This window comes from Cynocephalus volans, chromosome 8 (genome assembly GCF_027409185.1).
Source record: "Cynocephalus volans isolate mCynVol1 chromosome 8, mCynVol1.pri, whole genome shotgun sequence".
NCBI classification, from domain to species: Eukaryota; Metazoa; Chordata; class Mammalia; order Dermoptera; family Cynocephalidae; genus Cynocephalus; species Cynocephalus volans.
Window position 1 is genome coordinate 25369788 of NC_084467.1, and position 27488 is coordinate 25397275.

The 27488-nt window shown below is 38.2% G+C and overlaps 1 protein-coding gene across 4 annotated transcripts; it reads right to left on the bottom strand.

Moving 5' to 3' along the window:
• Window positions 1-1013: 1013 nt before the first annotated feature.
• Window positions 1014-26572, bottom strand: PTP4A2 (protein tyrosine phosphatase 4A2). 4 transcript variants are annotated; one of them, XM_063105998.1, is made up of 6 exons: window positions 26192-26572; window positions 11453-12152; window positions 9369-9461; window positions 5846-5976; window positions 4508-4582; window positions 1014-3534 (listed from the first exon to the last, which is right to left on the bottom strand). In XM_063105998.1, the coding sequence occupies exons 2-6, from the start codon at window positions 11546-11548 to the stop codon at window positions 3426-3428; spliced, it is 504 nt and encodes a 167-aa protein (XP_062962068.1). In that variant the 5' UTR covers window positions 11549-12152; window positions 26192-26572; the 3' UTR covers window positions 1014-3425. The 4 variants fall into 4 exon arrangements, with proteins under 4 accessions (XP_062962068.1, XP_062962070.1, XP_062962069.1 ...); XM_063106000.1 differs by lacking the exon at window positions 26192-26572 and adding an exon at window positions 25071-25241; XM_063105999.1 differs by lacking the exon at window positions 26192-26572 and adding an exon at window positions 21867-21958.
• Window positions 26573-27488: the final 916 nt, after the last annotated feature.

Here is a 27488-nt window from a genome sequence, read left to right on the forward strand (position 1 = left end):
AGGATGGGAACAGCTTTAACATTCTGAGTCTTCAACGAGAAAGAGTAAATGGGATGGAGATGTAAGACTGTGAGATGACACTAGTCTACATGAGGTCACAACTTTAAACAGACTGAAGCAGCACGTTCAGTTCTACAAGTGCTTAAGTGCAGAGAAGGTGGAGTACTGAACTTAACCAAAGATGAAGAGTTTAGCCAGGCAAGTACAATGAAAGCAACTTACCATAGAGCCAAGAGAGTGATTATCACAATGGACCACAGAATCTAAGCTGCGTAACAAAGAACATGAGGGGTTGAACATTAAAAACAGGTGACAGGATCAATGAGTTGTAATACAGTACTAAAACCACCCACTATAATTGTTTGTATGTCTACACGACTCCCACCTCTAGAATGAGGTCCTCCAAAGTGGGATCAGTGTCTTATCTTTTAATTCTTAGTACCTCAACATCTAAGTTTGTTACCTGGATGGATGGTGCCATGGCTAAATGGAAATTCCCCATCCCCAAATCCTGTGATATATGAAGTTGCTACTTTCTGGGGTTTTTGGCAGCTGGCCAGTACAGGAATCCTAAGCCTTGACCTTGTTGTTAAAACCCCAAGCTCTAACTAACTGAGCTAACCAGCCAGCTCCCTCAATGCTCTTTTAAGAGTTTAAAAAGTTGCAATGCTTCATCAAAACCTATGGTATAAACAAATCCTTTGCAGTGAAACAAGATGCTAAATTCCCAGTGTTGTGTCCAAGAACTGAACCAGAAAATGTATCAGATGTATCCCAACTATGGTTAAATTTGCTCTTACTGAACACCTGGGTGGCAGGAAATATTTGAACTTCTCAACCTCTAATTATTTCACCTCCTTGCAGTAAATTAGCAGGACCCAAAACAAGCCTTGAGAACAGTAAGCAAAGAAAGGGGAGCAAGAAAGGAGAGCAAACACAAATGAAACTCTACTTTCTAAGCAGACATAAATCAAACTCAATTTGGGGATGGAGGAAAAAAATGCACAGACAAAGAGCGTGTAAAATATGTTTTATTGTTCTTTAAAAGGGTTCAGGGTTTGGTTTTAAATCAGGCTGCACACCTCTCATCAGTCTGACATCTCTCTCACCATGTCAAACTGGCTTCAGCTAGCAATACTTCATTAAATCCAAAAAAAAAAAAAAAAAAAAAAAACGGTCTTACTTTTGAGGAAAAAAATCCAGTTCTGAGAACAATTAACATTAGTCTGTAATTTAAAACAAAATGAGGGCTAATGTTCCATGTTGCTTTATACACCCTTCTCCTCATACAGAACAAGGAATGTAATTTTCCTAACTCAGGCAGGCACTGATACTGACGGACACTGCTTGTGCACAGACACACAGACGCACACACAGACAAACACACACACACTCTCTCCCCATACAACAAAATTCAGAGCACGCCAAAGGGAAAAGGTTTGTTACTGTATTGATCAAAACCCTTGGAGTGAACAGTCAGTCAATCTGATCTTAGAGGGTATGCTGTTTTGATCTTGAGTCTATGTTAAATAAGTCTACTGTCATGTTCTGAAATAAAGAATTTTGGATAGTACCATAATTTTTTACTTTAAAACTCCAGAAACAAGTTCAAAAAGCATTATTTTGTTTTGTGGAATGGGGGAGGAGAGAATCTACAGATTTGCATTTAGTTAAAAATCAAAACAACTCCGGCAATAGGAAATAGGCAGTTCACATGGCCGGCCAACGTCTGAGGTATCATCAGTGTGAGACAGGTCCTGGTCTATTCCCACTGGCCTAGCTGATGCTAACAAAATGAGAAGCTTATGGCTCTGCACAGCAAATTCCAGCTGGACAAGATGACTCTAAGCATGTATTCAGAGCCTTAGAAGCAGGGCACTATTAGTACGTAATATTTAGGAGAAAAGAGTACAAGAGCCCCTGATGGTGCCCCTCCACTTGCTCTGTCAATACAGCTGGGTCACAACTGTCTTCTGCAAAGGAGTAGAAAAACAGCTTTTCTAAATCAGCACACTGAACCCAGCAAAAAGTCTGCACAAATGGTACTATACCACTTCACAAGCAACACAGTCCCTTTGCTACTCACTGGGTTGCACAATGTCTTTCTACCCTGTTATGGCCTGTGGACACATACTCACTAGGCATTGTTGGTTTTGACCAAGCGATTTTTTCTTTTTTTAAACTCTCAAAAAGAACCTAGTAAGAAAATAACAAGGCAATCAGTGGTTAAACTGAACTGTACATAAGGAACAGTTTGGAAAATACCCACCAAAGGCATTTTTCAAGTCCAAAATTTTGTGAATTTGCTGTTACTCCCTCGACCATTCCTGAAAATTCATAGTACAAATAAGTCCTAAAACAAAAAATTTTAAACTACTAGCATTTCTCTGACATCAGTAGACAGAAAATCAGAGTAATGCTACAGCCCACAATTCTACTGGTGTAGAAAGTGTGCTAACTCTCTGCCCGGACACATCCTTAGTGATGGCCTGGAGCCCTCCCCTTCAGAAAACAAATTTCTGGGATACCCACTTAGCTTCATTGGTTGGGAAAGAGAAGTATTCTACTCTCAGCTAAGTTTCTGAGAAGAGAGACTCCTCTTAAAATGCCACGTCCCCACTAATTAACCAAAAACAAAAGGCTCTTGGCTACTTTGCCTAATATTAGATAGGATTGTGAGGAAAAGAAATTAACATGAACACCCCATCATCAGTAAAGACTAAAAATCACCTGGACCATATGATATATGTATATATGCCACTGCTTTTTTTTTTTTTTTTTTGGTGGGTTTTTTTTTTTCCTAAAAGTGTCCAGGTGGGCTTAAGGCTGCCAGACTGCACACAAATCTACAGCAATAGGGCTTCAATCCTATTCCATCTACAATTTGTTTATCAGGGGAAATCGGCGGGGAGGGGGAAGGCCATGAGGCGGGTAGTAGGAGAAAGGAGAAAAGAGGGGGAAAATATACCCTTCTCCCCCCAAAAAAGAAGAAAAGAAAATCCCACCACAGGGAGATCTATATGCCAAGCACAATGAAAGAGTGTGCTCCCCAAACAGATGGTTCTGCACAGGCTAATGTTCTACTGGTTTTCCTTAGAGATCTACTTTGAAAACGTTAAAAAAGACAGGAGATTTTGAAATAATTCAATCCTGGCAGAAATTCAAATTCCAAAACTAGGAGCAAAATCATCCTTCACTGAATTAATCCCTTTTTTCTTTCTCTTTTTCTTTTCTTAACATTTTATTTATGTTATAGAGAGATTTCTTTTTTGTTTGCTTTTTTCCAATCATTAGGAGAGTGGTTGAGGAGTACTGAATCCATCACTACTTTGATGACACAGGTTAAGATTCCAGATTCACATTTCCAGGTACCAAGAGTTCCCTCTAAATGCCACAATCAAGTCAGCCTTCGTTTACATTTTTTTCTACTGAACACAGCAATGCCCATTGGTATCTCTGAAGCGTAATCGCATCTTAGGTCGGTATTTCTCCAAATAAAGCAGCTGTTTGGAATTGAATGCTCCCCTTCTTTTTCTGAAAATACAAGAATGGCAAACTTTATCATGTAAAAAAATAAGAGCTCTCTGATTCACTGAAATGCATTATTTTAAGGCCTAAGACCTTTCAAACTAACTACATACAGATGAGAACCAGCATATTTCCCATAACACCACGTCTTAAAAGAGCTAAGTTGCAACATGAACTTTCTGAGCCTTCCTAGAAGAAGGAATAGACAGATTTTCTTCACTGTCATTACAGTCTAGATAAGCTAGTTTGTCAAGAGACATCTGACTACACTCTTCCCGATTAATATATTCTTCAGATTAGAATTGGTAGCAAGTATTTAGGATGTTCCAAAAAACACACAAAAATGAGTAAGCAGCCTCAAGACACACAGATGGCATTCCTAAAAATGTTACCTTCCTAGAGCTGCTATCATTTCATGCCCTCTGTCATAAGTACTCTTTTTCCTTTCCTTTTCTTTCTTCTTTTAGAGAAAGGGTTGAAAGGGAAAGGGCAAGACAATAATTGCCAAAGAACTTTAGACAACAAAATAGCATGGCCTGTTATTCCAAACCGATGCCAAGATTCTGTCTGGGCACTAACATCTTGATTTTGTGCCTGAGCAGGTCACTTAATAGTCCCAGATGATTAAGTGCTCCCCTATACATTCTTGCCTCTTGGTCACAGAGAGATGCATTTGGAAGGTATTTTGGAATCTATCAAAAGGGGCACTAGATCAATGAGACTCTATCTAGCTATTTTCAAGATTTCTGGATACTCAAATTATATACTGGACATATTCTACAACATCCAAATTGGCCACCCAAATTAGAAAATCTTTAAATCTGAGAACCAGTAGTATCACCTCTTTATCACTTGCTCTAAATTTTTTGCATCTTCAACAACATTTTAAGCCAAAGACAGCAAATGAATACTTTCCATAATTCCTTCCTCATGCATGATCTGGTTTTATGTGTTTCTTAACATAAAACTTCATACTCACTGTCTTATAAACTGAACTGCATCTTCGTACTTCATTCCACATTCGATCAAAGCAAGTGCAACCAGCACAGGTGCCCTGCAGAGAAACCCATTTGTTAATATCCACAAATTTTTGGAATTAAAAGATTTTTAAAAACCCAGAATTACATATTACCAAACAAAGCAAAGCCTGAGCTTTCCATTTTCCTATACAGTAAAATATATTTTCCTATTCAGTAAAAATATCTCTATCATAGTTCCTATGATATTATCTATTTATAGTAAAGCACTAAATTCTAAACCTATGAAAAAGACCTTTACTCTTTAAAACACCACCACATAATACTTCAAATTTTCTCATCACTATATACCATCAAAAATTCTTCACTGGTCATTAGCCATTATCACAGTAAAATAAACGGCCAAACATATTATGAATCTCAAGTGTCTCAGAATTTTCATTACAAATAGATTTTAATATTTCCTTATCAAATGCTAAAAAAAAGTAGTAGACTTTGCCAACAAAATTCTTTTGAGGAGCTAGGAAAGTGCCAAAGAACTGGTCATTAAGAATAGTTTGTCCATATTTTTAAAAAATCTAACAAAGGAAAAGATGTTTTAAAAAAGTCCATTACAGGGCACCAACTTTGGACTACCTAACTAGGCTAGCTACTAGTAATATTGCCCCAAGTCAAGTTACAACACTATCTTCAGCCTTCAGGATAATGACTGAAACTTCTGACCTTATGAAGAAACTGTAATACACTAACATACAAAAAAGGAAAATAGCAAACAAAAGTGATAAGCAGGGCTAACAGCCTGAGTCACCACAACCTCGAGGCAATGGCAGCCTGTACTAATGTTATGAGTCAAAGTGCACATCATAAAGTGGCATTTAACATGCTGATGAAAGTGTTGCAACACCATTCCAAGCAATGCTCGGGAGAAAAGTTTTTAAAATCAAAAGTCCTTTCTCATTGTCCATACATCTCATTTAAAGAATTTAAAGTTCAGCCATCTGCTCTCTACCTATTAACTTTCCATTAATTTCAATCCAAAATTAACCATGTATAAATTCTTCAAACTCTGAAATGACTTTAATTTTGTTGCCCAGTTCGATGACCTTAAACCTTTGATTACTTCAAAAGGAGAAAAAAATAAAACACCCACTAAATCCAGTGTGGCATCCAAATCTGATAACCAGATGAAACACCAAAGACTATTCTGAGAAATCAGATCCTTTCCTTTCAGGTAATTTAATATTATTTAGTGCAGTACATGCAAATTTCTCCCAGTGAAATTTTCAACTGGCTTACTTAGGCATGATAATGAATTCATAGACGAAAGGGTAAGGGCTTACCTTCCCAATCCTGCAACACAATGCACTGCAACACAGCAACCTGGCTCTTCACGAAATTTGGTTTTTAACAGGTTTAGCCAATCATCTACTATCTGATTAGGGGGTGGAGCTCCATCATCAAATGGCCAATCCTGGAAAGAAATGACCCATTACATTATATTGATATTTTCTCCAGGATTAATACCCTAATGTAAGATGGCTACACTCAGTACACAGGGCAGGCTTAATTGAACTAACTGTACTCTAGCTATACTTAACACAATTCTGATCATTGCTGAAAAATTATACAAGACAGAATTTAAATTATGTCAAATAAATGAGTCTCAATGAAGTGCAGTCAGTGTAGTACACACTTAAATTTATCATATGGAAATCTCTTTATCAGAGTCATAAGAGCTAGTATTCTCCCAAGTATTATATCTGAAGAGAGTAGTAGTTAGACATAATAGAGAAAACTATAATTAAAGCCAAAACAAAGTAAGAGAGGACACAACACATGTCAACATGATTTAAAAGTCAGCTCTAACAAAGTGTACCAACTGGTGTCTCGCTGGTCTCTACAAATATTTTTATGGATTATACCCCAGATGACTCTAAGTTATGACATCTACTTTTTTAAAGAAAGGTTCTCTGATAAGAAATCTCCAACTGTTAATAAATCATAACAGATACATACTATCATCTCTGTGCTTACTTTTTTTTTAAGTAGAAAATATTTTTTAAAGCTCTGTATAAATTATACATATCCTATTTAACAAGGAAAGTGATACATGATAGGGTCCTAAGCAAATGGAGACCATTTTCTCAAGTATCTGTTTCTCTTTTTGTATTCATCAATTTGGGTTATCTTTCAATTAAGAACAACCCCACCTCACAGTACAAGCAGGTGTTTATCTTCCTTACTAACTAGCCAGAGGTCCTAAAAAAAACAATACAAATGGAGGTGAGAGGGTGGGTTCCTCATTTTACCCACCTTTTCTCCTCCCATCAAAGCTTCAAGGATAGAAATGCAAAAACATTGTAGGATTTTTTTTTTTTAAACATAAGGCTACTCTAACAGGATTAGATAAGGACACTTTAAGATACTAGAGAAGGAAAAAGAGAAAAGTGAGAGAACACTAAATTGTTTCTACACTCATTACTGGCATCACTAGAACACCTCATGTAGTCCATTAGCCATGATAGCACATTATGTTCAAGTTGTCAGCTACACCCTGTAATTAAAGGGCTGTCAATATTACTATAAATGTCACTACAGAGTTTAAGTGTAAATAGCAGTAAAACTAGTAAAGCACCTTAGTTGAGAGCAGTAAAACCAGTAAGCACCTTATTAGAGAGCCTACCTCCTCTAAAATGCACGTAGTTAAGAAGCAATGATATAAAACATGTTCACTTATTCATATAAATAGTTTCTATTAAAAAAATCATTAATAACTTAGAAACCTCTGAACCTTAAACTGACACAGCTGAAACCAATATTAGTCTATTCCAAGGTGCCTCTGATTTGCAAGAGCATTCAAAGGACTGAAAGGTCTTATTTGGGGTATATTTCCTTGCAGTGAAATGTTCCAAACCCTCTTCACCTTGCAAAAGTAAATTAACTCCATTTTAAAATCTCTGTCTGAGAAAAAGAGAGAAATTCCAAGCTTAATGCTAAATGTCCTTGTTTTTTTAAGCATAAGTTAGACCTTTAATTTTATCTGATCACAGCTATTTAAAACAAAACAAAAACCTAAATTTAAAGACCTGGAATAAATCCCAGACCTATCATCATCTTCAACAAACTAGTTCAAGGTCTTTAGTTCATTTCTATTTCACAAAGGTGTTTACCAACATTACTAATTCGAAGGCTATGGTCAATCCAAAGTCATTTTCCCACCCTGCCATCTGTCAAAACAAGTTGATTTCTCATCTACCCACTACATACTAACAACACAGGGAAACAGACTTGTATTCAGCTTAATTTCAGAAGCTTAAGTTTTGGGTTTTTTGTTTTTTAAACACAGGGCTGCATTTTGCACGTTTACATTTATCCCCAGCGATTTCCAGCCGGTGGACCATAAAGCCATTTAGAAACGGGAATGCAAGCAAATTATTACCATGCCAAACTATTAAAACACATTTTTTAAAAACATAATGGGGCTGGCCGTTGGCTCAGCTGGTTAGAGCGCAGTGTTGATAACACCAAGGTCAAGGTTCTGATCCCCTTAAACCAGCTGCCCCCCAAAAAACCGTAATTTTTGTGTTTTCACAAAAATGAAGGTGAGTAAACTTTGCGTATCATCAGGTATGAGATGACTGCCTTACCAACAAGACATTTATTCTCTTTGCACGAACTGCCTTCCCAACCACTGACCCATGTAATAAAGACTAAAGAACTACCTCTCAACAAGTAGCAACTTTAGAGCACGGTGTTAAACACCAAGATCAAGGGTTCAGATTCTCATACCAGCCAGCTGGGGAAGGGGGGGTGCGGGTAGTAGAAGCATAACCTTGAACCAATATCTTCCTTATTACTTTTCTTCCTACCCAACTACTCACAGAAATCTCCAGTTCCCTACCTACTATATTGCCTTCCCACAATCAAATCAAATAGTTCTAAGACACCCAAGACTACAAGGTCAATTCATTCATTACGTGTTCCTAAAAGCTGCTCCTGCCATTTAGACGACCATTTACATAAGAAAGTATAAAATTTTAATGAATCTGAGGCTCCTGTTTTCTATAACGAAACAGTATATTCGGTACTAAAGAGGAATTTAACTTAAAAGAATAACAATAAGCTTGTGTTCAAATTGAACTACGAAAAGAAATCTAATCACACAAAAGTTTCTCGAAGCCTACCAAAAACCAGAAAGTGCCAGAAAACTATGCTGATTACCTTCTCCCTTTCCTCTATATCTTCTCCCACATTATCTCCTACAAGTTATCCACAAAATATTAACTAACTAATCTTGTACTCACAAAGTGGCAGAGTATATTCCCATATGTGACTTAAGAATGCCTAATGGAAATTACTTTCAGTTATCTTCAAACTAGTAGTCTAGAAACAAAAGCTAAATACTGGGTTTTTTCGTTTTTTTTTTTTTTTAAGATGACCGGTAAGGGGATCTTAACCTTTGTCTTGGTGTTGTCAGCACCACACTCTCCAAGTGAGCTAACCAGCCAACCCTATATAGCGATCTGAACCTGTGGCCTTGGTGTTATCAGCACCGCACTCTCCCAAGTGAGCCACGATCCAGCCCCAATATTGCATTAATTTTTTAAAGAACACAAAACACAAATTCCCATTTTCTTGAAATAAGTGTGCCCTGAATTTTGCTTTCTATTTGTAGACTTTAAGGGCAAAATTTAACAAAACTGCCACGGTATTAATTGAAAGGAATTTCAAAAAGCTGCTATCGATACTGTATCTTCTATCATAAGCTCAAAAGCAAAACTACTGAGTGCCAAGTTTTATAAATATCTATGTTTGAACGGTAGAACTTGTTTGTAGTAAAATATTAAAACACTACACACTCACTAGAACATGGATTCCTTCTTTTTCAACTGGAGCTTTATCATATGTAGCATCACAAACTCGAACCAAAGTTGTCACTCCATACTTCTTAAGTTCCTTTAAAGAAAAACAATTATAAGGGAACTTACCTTTGCTGCATGTTTTAAAACCAAAAATTTTAGAAATGTACTGCTATAAATTGAAACAATGAGGTATCATTCTTAGACAAAGACCAAAATCATTCTCACTGTGGTAACATATATAACACTCATGCACTCTCGGTGGTAGTATAAACAAGACTCTTCTAAAGGGCAACTTGGTAGTATAACACAAACACTTTAAAAGTTCACATACACTTTGACCTAGAAATTCTACTTCTGGGAATTTATAAAAAGGAAATAATTAAAGAGTAAAGGAAGTAAGGCACATCCATTTAGTGAATGCTATGACAGCTATGAAAATAATACTAAGGTTGGAGGAAGATTTGGTTAAATATATAGTGTGATCCTATCTATATGTATATTTATAAATGCATATATGCAGAGAAAAATGTCTAGAAGCCAGGTATTAAAATTAAGTGTTTTTAAATTGTCTTTTTGCTCATCCATATCTTCTGGTTTTTATGTAATAAGCACTTATTGCTTTTTTTAAAGAAACAATAAAAGTAATTTTAAAAGAGAAAAAGTTATATTATATTAAAGGCCAGCTAATGCACAATTATAGCCAGAAGCCTTGATCCTTTAAAACCCTTCCTACATTGACTGCTTAACCCAGTGACTATCTTCAAGGGGCCACCAACATCTTTTTATAGTTGCAGGAGAACAGCAGCCTCTGCCATTTTGGAGTCTGTGGCCAAGGAATCCACAGGCTGAAAATAGTATTATGTAATTCAGCCAGGCTTAAAGGTGACTGAACAATCTGAGGGCACAGAGTCCTGGATCAACTTGTACACTGTGCACACTCAGGGAAGTATAAGTATAAATAAGCAGGAACAGTGATATCCTACAAGAAGTGTCCATCATTCAGTTACCTAAGGAGTAAAGTTATTTTAATTGCTAAAGGACTTCATTTTTCACAGAAAAGCCTTCTTATAATACAGACTCAGGAAAGCTGACATATTATATTGAGTCAGGAATTTTAAAAATAAATTTCAAATTACAAATAAAATCCCATTAAGATGAATTCCATAGTAGCCATTCATTAAAAGGTAGCAATAGAATTTTTTATGGTATTTGTGACCTTAAGCAAGGCAAAACGTCTTTTGGTGTTGGCTTTGCCATCTATAAAATGAGAATCCCTAGGAGCACATCAGGCTCTCTAAGTCTCCTCCATAAATACATCAACAGAAACCACGCTTAGATTGAACAACCTGGAAATGATTAAAAAATTTACATGCAAATGTTTGCTGAATAATGTATACAGAATTTTTCTATTATCAATAGAAAAAAAAATTAAGAATCTGACAAAAATGCTACCTATAACACCTTTTCTTCCCCCAAGTTTCTGGACCCTTGTATATGATGATTATGGTCGCTATGTAGTTTTGGGGTGGCTTTTCATCAAGGTGGTAAGAACATTTGAGGTATAACATGGGTCTTAGTGTCAGAGACCTAGGTTTGTGTACCACTTCTACTACCACATACTATGTGCCATTAGGCAAATTACTAAATGGCTCTGAACCTCAGTTCTCTCATTTGTAAGAGGGAAATAATAATGGCACTTATACCTCATAGGGTTTTTGTATTAGTGACCTTAAGCACAAACACTGCTTATTGTAATGCTGGGTATACACAGCATTCAATAAATGTTAATTATTTTTATTATTGAAAGTACAACAAAAGAACTCTTAATAAATGTAGAAAGGACACAAGAAAAAAACATAGTACTAGATAATCTCTACAGTTTCCCCAAATTCCATAAACGCTCTTTTAAAAATCTGTTGTAACTAATTCAACGCACCTCAAACCAGGATTGGTAGGAAGGATGACCATCCATACTCCAATCACAGAAATAAACAGCTTTGTGATAAGAGAATTTTTAATCATAGTATTAATTCTCAATGGGATTTTACCTATTAATCCAAAAAGCAGACCACGCTACAATCTTACCTCTGTGAACTTGTTGAGAGTAGCATTGGTAGGGTTGTGAGTTATCAGAAAACGCATGTTCTCATAGGAGATCTCCACAGGGGCTGGACGGTTCATTATGGCAAATTAAAAAAGTGAGCGTGCGTGCGTGTGTGTGATGGGGAAAATGAAGGAAAAAAAAAATCAATAAATCTTGAAATGTTTCACAGCAGAAAACATTAAAAAGACCACTAAAATGCCTATTATCGATCAGTGTTTTCTCTATTCAACTTGTTTATTCCTTATGAAGCTTCTCTCTTCAAAATATGCAGTATTTAGAATCCACTCAAATCCAAATTCAACTTGGGCCTCAGTGTCTGCAGATGGATACCTTCGGACTCCAAAAAAAAAATCCAACTACATACAAAACTTAAGCAGCCTTTACTACATTTAGGCACTAGTGAGAAAAGTTAAAAGTGTAGGTCGCGTTCCACTTTTGTTTACTTGATGCTTAATTTTACTGGAGTCATTAAAAGAAATATACTTGCAATTTAAAAAAAAAAAAAAAGCCAACTATTTCTGAGGCCAGTCTCGGTGTCCAGAGTCTTCAAGGCAATGTTAATTATGGCACATAGAACCCCCAAGCTCACTTGTCAGCAAAAACGCTGTGCTGAGCCTGGCAGAAGTCTGCCCTCACGCTCAGAATCGCCATAAATGTGCAACGTATATTCCAACGAAAAACCTAGGGGAGAAAAGCATAAGTAAAATGAACTGGAGTTGACAGTATAATAAACACAATGTTTGAAGTCAAGAATACATAATTTACAAGCCCAAAGACATGTGAGATGTCAGCAATTCTAAATTATTGTCATCTATGAAGAATAGAATAAAAGAATTGGATATACCAAGAGTTTTAAAAGTCAAAGACTCAAAATTATGTCTTTCTTTTTTCGAAACTGGGTTCAACAAAGTTTCTGTACGAGTAAGATTATTTCTAGCAAATCATTTTTTTTTTTTTCGGACCAGTAAGGGGATTGCAACCCTCAGCACGGTGTGGTCTGCACCATGCTCAGCCTGTGAGCGCACCGGCCATCCCTATATAGGATCCAAACCCGCGGCCTCAGGGCTACCAGCGGCCGCACTCTCCTGAGTGAGCCACGGGCCGGCCCAACAAATCATTACTAAATGGCTGAATTTTAAATTCATTTAAATCATTTTCAGATTATTAACAGGTATTTAAAGAAACCTTCCCTCCACAGACTCTTCATAAAGTTCACAAAGATCTGCTTATTTTTCTGCTTTGATAGTTAAGTCCTTTACATATATTCTTTGCTTAATGTCTGTCAATGGGTGGAGGATATTTACCAGAATTCTACATTGAGGAATTCTTCCTATCCAAAGTATATGCACTGACCCTAATTGTGATACTAGCTCATAAAGCACTTTTTAAAAAGTATTCCTTTTCTTCACAACTGAGTAGTTGTTACCACATATGAGGAATGAAGAAAGAGGATCAGAGAAGTGAAGTGACTTGTCTAAGGTCACACAATGAATTAGTTGAGCCCATCTTCAAACCCAAGTATTTTGTTGGTCCCATGTTTTTTCCCATGTACCACAATGTCTGCTGACTCAACTAATATATAAATCCCATCCTCTCATTTCTAGTCCAGTTTACCTTTTCACTATTTCTCATATCACTACCTCAACAGTACAAAATCATCTGAAGGTCACTGATTAACACAGCATTCTCCTCCCCAACTATTAACCCTACCAAAAAACAAGGCAAGAAAGTGAAGTGACAGAATTTTATATTATTTTAGGTCTTCTGCTTTGAAACAGTAATCTTTCAGGCTGGCTCAGCCAGAGAATGTCAACATTATCATAAATTCCTCTGGGAACAGGCACAAGGTCTAAATTCTTTCACCTGCCTCTTCCCTAAGCCACCAATAAATGCTTATTTTGAAGTCTCTAAAAAAAGATGATTGTGACCAGATAGAAAAAGACATGAAAGATAATAACTATAGAATCATTTTCAGGAACAAACCGAAATATAGATGAGAATCTGGGCTTACAGAAGAATAGGTTTTATTCTTTTACCCTCTTTTTTTGTGACACTCTAAATGTCATTTTATTTTGTAAGCTGCATACTTGTGGTTATATTACCATGGGCATGAACACAAAACTAAAACATTCCTAAAATACAAAAGACACATATGAAATTCAAAATGGCAGTCTAAGAATTTCAATGGTATTAGCAGAATGAATTACCCACTACAGTAAAAACACAAAATTTCTACAATGAAAACTAACAAAAACAAAATTCACATTACCACTCTTCCTCATAATTCTAACTGTAACCCCCAAATATAGCCACCTTAGATTACACAAGAAAACATTTCATAGAGTATTTTTTGTACAGTCAAGGAATTTTAGAGCTTAGAGAAACGTAGCAATCAACTTCTCTGACCTTTAAAAAATAATAAAAATAAATTTTAAAAACTTAAAAATTTTTTCAAAATAAAACAAAACAAAGATGTTTGGGTCCAGAGAAGTTGAATGACTTAACTAAGACCACGCTGCTAATTAGTAGCAGATCAAGGACAAAAACCCAGGTCTCCTAACTCCCTACTTATTTTTCCTTCAATTTTGGAGGTTCCCACATATTTTTCTAGTCATAATCTTTTTCATATAAGTGTAACTTTTCTTAAAATATCTGTTTGGCTGTTCATTTGCAACTCTGTGACCTTATAATAAGGGGGGAAAATGATTATTAAAGTAACTACTCAAAGAACAATGGTTCTGCATGTGGGGCTGAGCAAAACACAAGGAAATTCTAACCTGTTTGAATCCCTTTGGTTCAATGATGTTATCACAGCAAATGTGTATCAGCTGAGTAAGGGCACTGAAAGACTGGCATTGTAGTGATGGCCAGGCTTCAAAGGTTACAGCTCTAGCATTAAGTTTTCTACCTAGCCTTCACTGTTTGTTCAGCAAACAGAACAGCTTTATCCCATCTTATTCCTCCAACCCCATTTTGGAATGACCATTTCCAGGGATAAAGATAATTAATTATTAGATTTGTCAATTCTTAATACTAAGAACCCCAGCAAAGGAATTTCTGCAAAAAGAAACAGTATGTTCTATCACAGTTAACAGATACATGATAAAAGCAAGCTTCTATTCCGCCCCTCCCCCATGAGTTCAACTACACATCAGCAGTTAAATTCTTGCACCTGTCAATCCAGATAAACTAATGTTAATTTCTCTAACACACTTAAGAATGCAAAGAAAACAACCTGTACAAAATCATAAACAACCTATTATGGCTGGAAAGTACTCAAAAGTTGCAGAGCCCTACATTTTAGCATAAATTCGGCACACATACACCATACAGGAAAACTTTCTTCTAACATTGTTTCTCTGGCATTAATTCTACTCTACCTACTTAAGTAAAAATTGATTATTGTTTTAATTTACTAGGTGACGGAAGAAGCTAGTTTACCTGACACATAATAGCAAATTCAAACATACACCTAAATATTCTCTCCACCTTTTATCTTTTACAGAACCTAACTTTTTAAAAAATGTTGAACTTGGGACATATCCATTTCCTAGGCAACATTTCCATTTTAAACAAAAGAATATAACTTCACCGAAAAATTAGAAAAAAAAGATCTGTGACAGAGAAATCCTTTCAAATTATTATTATTTGGTGGTGGGGGTACGGGGGTCTGAACCTTTGACCTTGGTGTTATGAACACCACACTCTAATCAACTGAGCTAACCAGCCAGACCTCTTTTTTTTTTTAAAGATGACCAGTAAGGGGATCTTAACCCTTGACTTGGTGTTATCAGCACCACACTCTCCCAAGTGAGCCACGGGCCAGCCCTAGCCAACCCTCTTTTAAACTAAGAAGGTGAAAGAGGGAGGGAAGGGATAAAGAGAAAAAAGAAAAAAAAAAAAAAAAAGAGGAGGAATCTAGAAGAAGAGTAAGTAGAGTCCTAGCAAGCTGAGATAGTGCACTGACAACAAGACTAAATCAATGACACAACAAAAACTACTTAAAACTTTGAAGAAGGGTATGTTAGAAAGAATTTAAATGTTTAGTATCAACACTCCACTGCCTAATATCTACCTAGATGAGAATCTAAAACTGAAATGCATAAAACAATCCGTCATTTAATCATGGCACATTCTTAAAATAGAAAACTACACAGAGGTTAAAAAGAATAAAACAGCATGGTGCTGATAACACCAAAATCCAGGGTTCAATCCCTGTACCAGCCCAGCCACCAAAAAATTTAAAAATTAAAAAAAATAATAACAAAACATCTATATGAACTGATACAGAAAAACAGCTAAAAGACAGCACTAATAAGAAAAAATAGCAAGGTACATAACAGTATGAACAGTACATTTAGAAATATTTGTGAGTATTGTATATGCTATCATATCCATGGACTACCTGAAAGGTTACAAAAATAAGAGGTAATAGTGGTTTACTGGGGGCGGGGTGGGGGAAACAGGATTGGAGGCTGGAGGTCAGGGAGCATGATTTTCTTTATCATAACATATACCTTCTGAACTGTTTTAATTTCTTCCGTGTATACATATTACCCTTTTATAAAAAAACTAGGGTGATAAAGAACCCTATAATGATTTACAATTTAACTATGTTCTTGACAGTGCTATAATCATAGGATTAGAAAGAGCTTCCAAAGGGCTAGTCCCTCTGTCCCAGGCAGGCCTGTACCTACACAATTCAGAAAGTTTTCTTTTGTTAAAGATACAAAATAACTGAGAAAAATCTATGTCCTACCTTGGCAACTGTAATTCTAAATTCAAATACAAATACAGCAAATTCAAAGGTATGAGGGAATTTTATAAAAGCAGCCCCCATTTTATTTATTTATTTATTTATTTATTTTTGAATTTTTATTTTGTCGATATACAATGTGATTGATTATTGTGGCCCATCACCGAAACCTCCCTCCCTCCTCCCTCCCCACCCTCCCCCCCAACAATGTCCTTTCTGTTTGCTCGTCGTATCAACTTCAAGTAATTGTGGTTGTTATATCTTCTTCCCCCCCCCGTTTTTTTTTTTTTTTTTTGTGTGTGTGTGTGTGTGTGTGTGTGAATTATATATTAATTTTTAGCTCCCACCAATAAGTGAGAACATGTGGTATTTCTCTTTCTGTGCCTGACTTGTTTCACTTAATATAATTCTCTCAAGGTCCATCCATGTTGCAAATGGCAGTATTTCATTCGTTTTTACAGCTGAGTAGTATTCCATTGTGTAGATGTACCACATTTTCCGTATCCACTCATCCGATGATGGACATTTGGGCTGGTTCCAACTCTTGGCTATTGTAAAGAGTGCTGCGATGAACACTGGGGAACAGGTATACCTTCGACTTGATGATTTCCATTCCTCTGGGTATATTCCCAACAGTAGCCCCCATTTAATTTAACCCAGTCTTGCTGATCATCCTTTTAAAAATCATATCAATCCACTCCCTTCAACTTTTCCACTGAGAAATCACCTCTTTATACTTCCAAATTAAATGATACAATAAACCTTCTAATTTGATGAGCTATGCCAGTATTCACCGAATTAAAATAGCACATTATAATATAAATGCACAATAAAAGAATTCTAGATATAATAAAATCTAAAAGTAAAGGTCTGAAGAACAAGCAAGCATATATTTACCGTGTTACTTTTCTTACCAGAAATTCTACAGGAAGTCATGCAAATTTGAGTCAGCTTGGTTTCTACACCCAGGCAACATGAAAGTATAATACTATATATAAGACTAAAACCTTGCAACAATTTTTTTCTTAAACAAATTCATTTCACATCAATAAAGAACACCCGCACTTCCCCTTAAAATAAGTACAAATAATGTAATCTGTCAATAATAAAGAATTTATCCCATGAAGAGCTAGACATTTTCCTTGCAAAGGTCTAGTTAAGAATTTATTAATTCAAATATTTATTGGACTTATACTATGTACCACATACTCTCACAGGTGCAGCAAGAGCAGTAAACAATTAAAAATTCCTGTCAGGATGGATCTTAACTTTTTAGTGGGCAGAAAAAGACAAAATGTCACACTGTAGGGAGAAAAATGCAAAGTAGGGGAATCACTGTGCCAGAAAGGAAGGAGGATTCCAACTTTAAATAAGGCTATCAGAAAGTCCTCACTGAAAAAAGTGACATTTTATCCAAGACCTGGGGGTTTGAGCCAAATAGGTATTTGGGGAACATTTTAGGCAGAGGGATTAGCTACAGCAAAGGTTTTACGGTGGGGACATGCTTGGAGTATTCTATCAACAAGGGAGCAAGTGCTACTGGAACAGAGAGGAAAAAGGAATGAGTAAAGTCAGAGAAATAAAAGAGAGCCTTATAAACCAACTATAAGGATTTGGCTTTTATTTGGAGAACAATGACTCCAAATGAAGCCAAAGGAGGTGTCATTGAAGAGTGACAACTCATGTTTTAAAAGGATCATTCTAACTGCTATGTGGAGACATTATAAGAGTAGTAAGGGTGGAAGCAAGGAAATCAGTTAGGGGCCTGTTGCTATATAACCCAGGAGAGAGATAATGGTAGCTTGGACTAGTGTTGCAGCTCTAGAGGGGATAAGAAGGCATCAGTTTCAAGGTATACTTTGAGACAGAACCCAAAAGGATTTGTCCACAGACAGGATATGGGGTTTGTGAAAAAGAATCAAAGCCCTCAGTAACTGTGAGAATTCAAAGAAGCCTAACAATATTCAGAAACTCTTCAGACAATAGACCATAAAATCTTCTCAACCATCAAAGAAGAAAAATAGGGAAATTCCTCTGTAAAGTACTACTGTATCTACTTCATTTTGACCATTTGAGAGAAAAAGTATCTGAAGATTCATGAACTAAAGAGAACTCATCTTTTCTAATTAAACACTCGACTTCTGGTTAACTGTTCTCAAAGTGAATTTTACTCATCTTTCATGACTTACTCCCAGCTCAACAAATCCCTGCAGAAACAACAACTAAACCTATCATCTGTGCTACCTATCTTTGTTCATCCCTCTGCTGTTGCATTTATCAAACTTAAACTGAATAATCTGGCTCCCTGAAACTTAGAAGATTTAATGTTTCCCTCTCACCACTGACCACAGTCCTAGGGGATTGATAAAGAGTTATCCATTAAATTCTACACAAATTAGGATCCAAAATATTGGTAAGCTAAAAACAGCAAGATGTTTTACCACTACAAAAAAAAAAGTTTCACAGTTACACTCTTGGTTATTCCCACTTTTCTACTTCCTCATTTAAGGAGGAAACTTCAGAATTAAGTTCCAGTACAGAAATCAATAATCAGTTCTATAAAAAGAAATTATGACCTTGACGGTGGGAAAATGTCTTTAACATTTCAGAACCAGCAGAAAATACATGGCCTGCCACTCAGAAAGGAAAGGAAAGCAACTAACCAACAACCACACCTGCTTCTGAGAACAGTGACAGTTATTTACTGAAGTCCTGTGGGGCCTGTTCCCACCCAAATGAAAAGAGAGTGGTTTTCAAATTTGAGTGTACCCTGGTGAATCAGCAGTTGTCCCTTTCCAGTAATTTCCACCTCTACAAGTAACTGTAAGAAAAAAATTACACAAAATATTTTCATGCCACACTTGGAAATATTTATTTTCAGTTTTGTACTCCATTTTTCCTCTAAAGATGAGCAATTCTCCAGATGAATTTCTTGTCTAAACATGTTATTTCTCCTTTCATAAATAAACTTTACAGTTAACAGCACTATGGCCAATTTTCACTTTTTCTCAAAAAAAAAAAAAGTTTTGAATAATACTGGCAATAACATTAAAAATCCTAATGGCACAATCCTAATACTGGGCATTAATCTAACTGTTTTCTGTTAATCTTTTAAAAATTACATTAAATAGCTCTATTAAATTGATTCTATTTATCCATACTTTCATTTCCAGGCAAAGGTACACAGCTATCCTCTCTATAGACTGTGTTTAAAGACTTTATGTGCATTTTAAGAGTCCTAAGCCTCTTTATTATAAAGTTTAAGCACATTCTTTTCCTAAATAACTGTGGTAGGTAACCTTCTTATATGATAAGAACTATCTCCAATTAAGTTGCTTTCCCATAAAATTAAATCATAACATTAGTTTTCTTTCTTCCTTCTATCCTTCTTTGTTTAATCTCAAAAGGCTAAGAAATTTGTTTCTAACATCACTATACGTACATTAACCCAAAAATCACTGAATCAATAATCTTATTAAGAAGAAATGTATTTGAGATTCTGAACTTCAATTGTAATAAAGCAAATTAGTAGTAAAAATCCAAAAGGACACCTGGATTCAGCCTGTCAACACCACTTCGAAATGTTTTCTGAGCTATATCAGGACAGTTAGAATGACTCTAACAGCTGCAAGTTCCCTAAGGTTGCAAAATAGATACTTGGGAAAGGTTATTTGAATCACCTTTCAAAATAACCTACAGCTCAGGAGCAGCATGCAAAGCAAAAACTTCCAGGCTATTGTTGGCATTATTTAAAATACACTATGTTTCAGAACTTAGCAGTTTATGGGTCAGCTTAACCCTTTCATTTCCCCATTTTGTCAAATGTAATGAGCACATTTAAATATCCTGTTCCAGCATCCACCTCCAAGAGGGGGTCAGGGGGAGCTCTCTATGTACAGGACACAGAATAAAAACATTCCAAAATAACAACTTGTCAGCATAAATTCTTTTGTTTAAGCCCCAGAAATTTTTCTGCTGTTAGGGCATTTTGCTCCAAGTTTCCCCTAAAATTGGGTAAGTTACACTTCACTTCCTCTCCTAAACTTGCTTTTTATAAATCACACTGTACTTATCACAGCCATTTCTCTTTATACTGAGTATAATACAAGATAGACAAGAACCCAAATCATTCTATTTGGAGCTGCTGGTAGCCTTTGCAAATATACTATCTACCCAATAATTTTCCAATAACGACATGATGTTTATTTTCACAAAACACAGTAATAGTCATAATCTTTAAAAACCATACAGTGAAAATAAATGTTTCATGTTACCTATGAATATAAAGTAAAAAAAGTGAAATACCTCTATAATGCCATGTCAAGGGGTTATTATTCTTTACTTACTAGTTTAGTTCAACATGGATTCAATGACCTGCAAATGAAGATCCTATCTCACCAGAAAAACAATTGCCAGTACAGTCTATGAGTTGTATTTGAGTGGTTTTCACCCAAAAAGATCCAAATTATTTGCATAATTTAAACTAATCACCAAAAGGAAACTTGTTTACACACATGTTGAATGAAGAATCATGTCACCAGAATCTATTGTTTCTCCATCATATCCTTCTCAATTTGCTGACAAATCCTGCTGATGACTCATATCCTTCTGCACTAACCAGTCAGTCTGTTCCCTCATAATAGGCTTTTTTTTTTTTTTTACCAATAATGGCAAGTAGAAAACACACCAATCTGTTTTGCTCCTAAAAGCAATAAATATTAAACATATGTATATAAATCCAATTTCCAAATACTGTGATGGTACAACCTAGTGAACGTTTCCTGTAAAGCAGTAGGAGGGAAAAAAAAGATGCTCAAATCTTAAGTAAAACTAAAGGATAACTGCAAGAAAACAGACCTGATTATGAATTTGAATTCTTGTCAAATGATACATTAGTTAAGAGCCAACATTTTTGACCACTGCAGAAATAAAAATATAAAATTATTTATCTGATCTGCTAAAACAAACATATCATGTGTGAGTTTTATGCCAAAAGAATTAACATTTTCTGAGAAGAATGAAATTTCAACCCAAAAATACTATGAAAGGAATCAAATACACCATTTCTCTAAAGGTAAAGACTATTCTAATGTTCAAAATATTTTTTCAAACCAGGCTCAACTAGCAAAGTAAGGGTCACAGAAAAGCCTAATCTTAAAGTTCAGTACAGTTTAAAAACCCAACATTGTACAATGTAAATTTATATTTGAATGATGAAATTTAGTTTCTAGGCCACTTAAACTGGAGTGGATGCCATATTAATAGAATCTATGTGCAAGGAAATCAGTGCAAGCAAACAAAAAACATAGTATTCATGTCACATAAAAAATATTGGTAAGGGGGCCAGCCTGTGGCTCACTCGGGATAGTGTGGTGCTGTTAACGCCAAGGCCACGGGTTCGGATCCCATATAGGGATGGCCGGTTAGCTCAACGGGTGAGCGTGGTACTGACAACACCAAGTCAAGGGTTAAGATCCCCTCACCAATCATCTTCAAAAAATATATATATATATTGGTAAAAACTGTCACTTTCTCAGTCATTTTCTGGGAACGATTTTGGTGTCCTGTAAATCTACACTGACTGAACAAACAGTGCAGGAAAAACCACCTTAAGACCTGCAGAAGGGTCATTTTCTCACCTGGTCCTGGTAACTCCACAATGGGGAACTGTGGAAAATGGACAGAGCCTGCAATGCTGTGCAGCTTCTTTCCTGGCGCTGATAGGGTAGTGACAGTTTCTGGTTTAGCCTAGACCTCTACAACTCCAAGGAGCAAAAGATTTACATACGAAAGCCAAACAATCCTATTAGGCTTCAAGTCCCAAGAGAACGGCCGGGAAGTCAACAAAGCTAGAGAATGTGGTTCAGTAAATAAAACAAAGGAGAACTGGAGAAAGCTACCAGACACCTCTATACATATAATAGTTCTGAAGTTGAAAATGGAGAAAAGACTCTTCTAATATTCCACAGATTAACAGATTCAAATCACCATTTCCCACAGTAATTATAATTGGTGGCATCCACTGTTCTCTACAGAGATTTAAGTACTTCAAGCCCCAAAAGTTAAAAAAAAAATTTTATCCATTGCCATCTATTTACTGATATTCTTTAACTTGGATTACAAAACCTGAGATTCAACAATCGATCTATATATACATCAATTTCCTTATGAGTAAAGTTAAAGGAATACCACTTACAGGATTATTAAATTTTAGATGATTTGTAATTTGGCACAAAGAAGACTCTTAAGAAGGGAATGTTGAAACCTAAAGCCCTGCAGTATAATGTTGGACTTTGCAAGTATGCCAACTGTATTCCACAAACATGTATAGTGAAAAAAATAAATCAAAATGAAATAATAAAAACAAGTATGCCAAGACCACAAGATCTATACCATTACCCTACTGAAAAATAAGTCTACCATGTTAAAACAATGGATCCTGATTTTCAGTTACTCAAAGTTTTTAAAGATCCCCAACTTCTATTCAACAAGTAGTATAGCTTATGGAATAGTGTCTGAAGAAATCAACCTAAGTTTCACTCTTCCAAGAGCAACAGCTAAAAATTTATGTACTGCTTCTCTACACCTTATCTGCAAAAGCTTTTTCTAGAGGCATCACTGATTACCAACCCCACATTCCAACAAAAAGGAATGAGTACAATGAAACCCAGTACAATAAATCCCTACTAAATTTCAACTGTCTCAAAATTGCAGTGTTCTATAATTACTGCATAAAGAAAAGCTACCTTTAAATGACAAATGAATAAAAAGTTAATTCTTAACAAAAATAAATCTAATTTACCTAGTTTGCAATTTTTTTGCAAGTAAACTATGGGGCTCTCAGACTTTTAAAAGAAGTTGTATGCGAAAGCATTCAAACATTTACTCTTCCCTAGAGCCAGCAAAGTTTAATGGTGTTGTAAATGGTTTCTGCCTACAAATTTGGTTGGTTCAAATTAAATATTACTTGACTGACTCATGGAGGGAGTGACCGGTCTGACTTTTGCTGTTGAGTCAGAAAATACCCGGTTCAGCAGTTCTAAACTATTTTTCATCTGTAAAGGTGTTCTTTTCCAGCTACTAAATATAACAAACAGTTGCTTTAGTAGAAAAGTCTTAGAGGAAATACTACTTTGAATCTGTTCAATTTATAATTAACAAAGTGCTTTCACATGTATTTTCTCAATGCTCTTCACAATCTCCTGGTTTAAGCATCCTACACATCTCAACAGAAACTTTCACAAAGTGACAATTTCTAGTTGAATCTTAGCCCCCCAAAATAGACTGTTCCCCTTTCCCCCAGAATAAAAAAAGCATAAAAGGCTGCTGCATTTCTTTAATCAGACTTCCCCTCCCCAGACATATCCCAGGTGCCTCATAAAAACTCTGTCTCAAAGCACACACCCTGGGGCCCCAAGAGAGTTTCAAGGCAAAATCTCCTCCCACATAAAAGTCTAGCTTAGGCCCAAAAGAGCCTCAAGTCAGCATCTCCTAAATGATCCCCTCGCCTCCAACCACTCAAGTCTTCTGCATTAACTTCAACAGCTGTCATCTGTACAAGCTGCTAGGTCACTGTGGAGATGAGCAACCTCAAAGTGAGAAAACCTACTGAGAGGGTAGAATGGTAGAGTGAAAAAATCAAGAGCTTTGGAGTCAGACAACCTGTATTTTTACTATCTGTGTGACCTGAGACAAGTTACTTAACCTTCTGAGTCTCTGTATCTCTTCATCTCATCGCTTTGAGTCCATGGGGACTCATCACTGTTTTCCCAGAGCCTGGCAAATAAAAGTGACTCAAAATGAGCCAAATGAATGCAAAGGAGGATACCTACCACCTTTATTATAGCTGTGAGAATTAAATGAGAATTAAAAAAAAACACCTGTGGCATAGTAGACACTTAACACTAATTAATCTCTTCCCCTTCTGAATGTACCAGTACTATTTACTATTTCTGAAAGCAGAGCATGCTAATGATAGATAAAAGTAACACTAAGTGGGGCCGAGCCCGTGGCGCACTCGGGAGAGTGCAGCGCTGGGAGCACGGGCCGCCGCGGGTTCGGATCCTATATAGGAATGGCCGGTGCACTCACTGGCTGAGTGCCAGTCACGAAAAAGACAAAAAAAAAAAAAAAAAGTAACACTAACAAAAATACAATTTCTGCCTTTCTAATTACACATCAATGATTTTGCCTGTAATTCTATTAGGTCCACTATCAAAAGGCCCACCTTACTCTGGTTATCATATTGAAAGACCCTCAACTTCTAACAGACATCATTATCTCCTAAGATTATGTCACTAAGGTGTAAAATCCCTATCAAGGTACTCTTCAAGAATCCCTACCTACTTCTACAACACACAAATGGGAAAAGTCTATGACAATCATTGGTCCATTCAATATGAAACTAAAAATGTCAGGATCAGAGTAGTAGCAAACAACTCCTCACCATCTTCACCAATACAATGGTATTCCAGCAAGTGATCCTAAGGCTCCCATAACGTGTCATTCTGTATCCTTAATTTTCTCTTGCACACTTAACAATGCATTACTTCACTCACTTCCTGTCTGAAACTACTCTGTAATACAGAGCATTGCAGCAAATAAGTACCATATTCTAATACAGCAGTGGCTATAATCTGGAGTTTCCAAATAAGCATTTGCTGAATGCCTACAGTGACACTAGAACTGCTAGTCACTTTACATGATTTCCATTGACAAATTCCAGGAAATAATAAATTAGCCTATGGTTATTCTTTACCATAAATATGTTACAATACTATTTCTTAGGAGCTTTTTTCCAGAAGGGTAGAAAAAACAACCTAAAAGATATTACTTCAACTCACCTAACAATAAAAGACCTTTCACCTGAAAAACTAGTAGCACTTTACAAAAAAGTTTATGCTTCTGAATACTCTGCAGGCAAGAGGGTAGGATCTTGGGCAACAGATAAGCTTGTTTTAGTTAGCTCTCAGAGCCTCCAGACAAAGATGGGATGACAACCCTGTCCTTGACAAACAGAAATTTATGTCGATGTCATGAAACCTAGGGGAAAACTTTATAGAAAAAAAATCTTTCTAAAAATAATAATAATAATAATAATCCCAGAGCCAAAAAATCATAGTGCCACTGGAATAGAGTCTTATACTCTTTCTTCATACTTGAACCCAAGGACCCAGGGACCAGATGCTCCTGGCAAGAACTCCCTAACCCAGACACCAGAGTTCACTATCGCCACACACAAAGATCAAGGGGAAGGGCCTCCAGGATGCGCGCTCACACAGCGGACAAACGCAGGCACACCCTTCCACACACACACTCATCTGCCACTCACCACCTCCCCCGCCCCACTCCCTCCCATACACTCTACACTCCCCTCCCCCACTTACTCACACTCTACCCTCACACGCATGCTCTCCCCACTCATTCCCACACGCTCCCCTCATACTCACTCTGCCCTACACTCGCCCCCCCACACATCCCCAGAGACTACACACCCCCCACACGCACTCCCTCCACACTCCCACTCTCCCCCATTCACTCTCTACGCTCCCTCCACACTCACACACACGCACTTTCCCCACACCCTCCAAAGATACTGTCCCCCCACTCTGTCCCCCCTCCCATCCTCTCTCCTCACCCCCCCATGGACACTCGGCCCTCTCCCCACTCGCACTCCTTTCACAAACTCACACTCTCCTCCTTTCTCAAACTCACGCTCTCACGCACGCACATGCCCCCCACGCGCGCACACACACTCGACATTCTTCCACACACTCACAATCCTTCCCCCTTCCACACACACGATCCCCCGAGCTCACCCACCCTCGCTCCCCCCGCTCCCGGCCCGGCCCTCCTTCCGGGGACGTGTCTCGGGCCTGCACTAATGGCTGCGGCGCCTCCCGCCCTCCCCTTCCCCGAGGCCCCGGGCGCCGGCGCGGGGGCCGCCCAGGAGGGGCGCACTCACGCTGGCGAGCTGGGGACTGGGCATTGAAGTCCGGCGGCGGCGGGAGCGAGGAGGCGCCTCTCTCCTCAGTCACCTCGGCGGCGGCGGCGGCGGCGGTAGCGGTGGCGGCGGCGGCGACGACTCCCCCCCAGCCTCGGCGCGCGACACCCGGCCCGGCCTGGCGGCGGCGGCGACGCGTTTCCACGAGTCCGTCTTGCTGCTGCTGCTGTTACCGCCGCCGCTGCGTCTCCTGCTACCGCCGCTGCCCCCGCTGCCGCCGCTGGCCTGTGGCGTCGCCTCGCGCCGTACCCGGCCGCCGCTGCCGCTCCAGCCGCTCCCGGACGGACGACGGTTACAGCCCCGCCGATCGCGCCGCCGCCACCACCGCTGCGCGCGCAGCCGGATCCAGCTCCCACCACCGCCCCTCAGGGGGCGCTGCGGGGCGCGGCGCTCGGCCGCCGGCCCGCCCTTCGCGCCCGCTGACTGGCTGACGGCCGGCTCGCGGGGCGGTGTGGCCCGCCCACCTGCCCCGCGGGGCGCTGACCCACTGCCCTCGGCGCCTCCCCTGCTCCTCCTCCGCGTGGTTCGTTCCGCTCAGCACTCCCGGCTAAGGAAGGCGCGTCCATGTGACGGGGTGGGGGGGGTAGAACGTGGCCCGGGGAGTCGCTCGCCCACGCTGCGCCCCGCCCATCCGCACCTGGGCTGGGGCAAGGGCGCGCGGCCGCCGCGTGATCCACAAGGTCGTAGAGCTTTTTCCTGCTCCCGGGCCCTGCGACTTGGGGCCAGATCCTGATGGGACGGGGCGGCGACGGAGTCCTGTGCTCGGGGATTTCCAACTCACAAGTGGGAACCGGGCAGCTCAGTTCTTGGTTGCCCTTCCTGGAGGCCTCAAGTACATGGCGTGTGCATCCTCGCAAAGGATATTTCTGCGCTTCCCCACCCCCACCCCCGCGCCCCTGCTCCGTCAGCGATACACACAACCAATCAATCAATCAATCAGTCAAACCAAAGAACTCTCCATGACAGAACAAAATTCAGACTACCAGGATATAGAATCTTGGGCAAGTGGTTTCCTCTCTGTAAGTATTCTCAACTATTAAATGGAAATAATAGTCAGCTACCTCATGAGGCTTTTCTCACGTATCAATAATATAATATATGAGAAATGCTTGATAAAGAGGAGACCCTCAATTTTAAAGTTTCCAACCTCAAGTTCCCATTAATGACATGGATTGTTCTAGAGATAGATTGTCTAAAGGTTTTTGCCTCTTGTATTTGAAAGCTGGCCAGAAATTTTTTGCCAGATCATGCGTCCTGA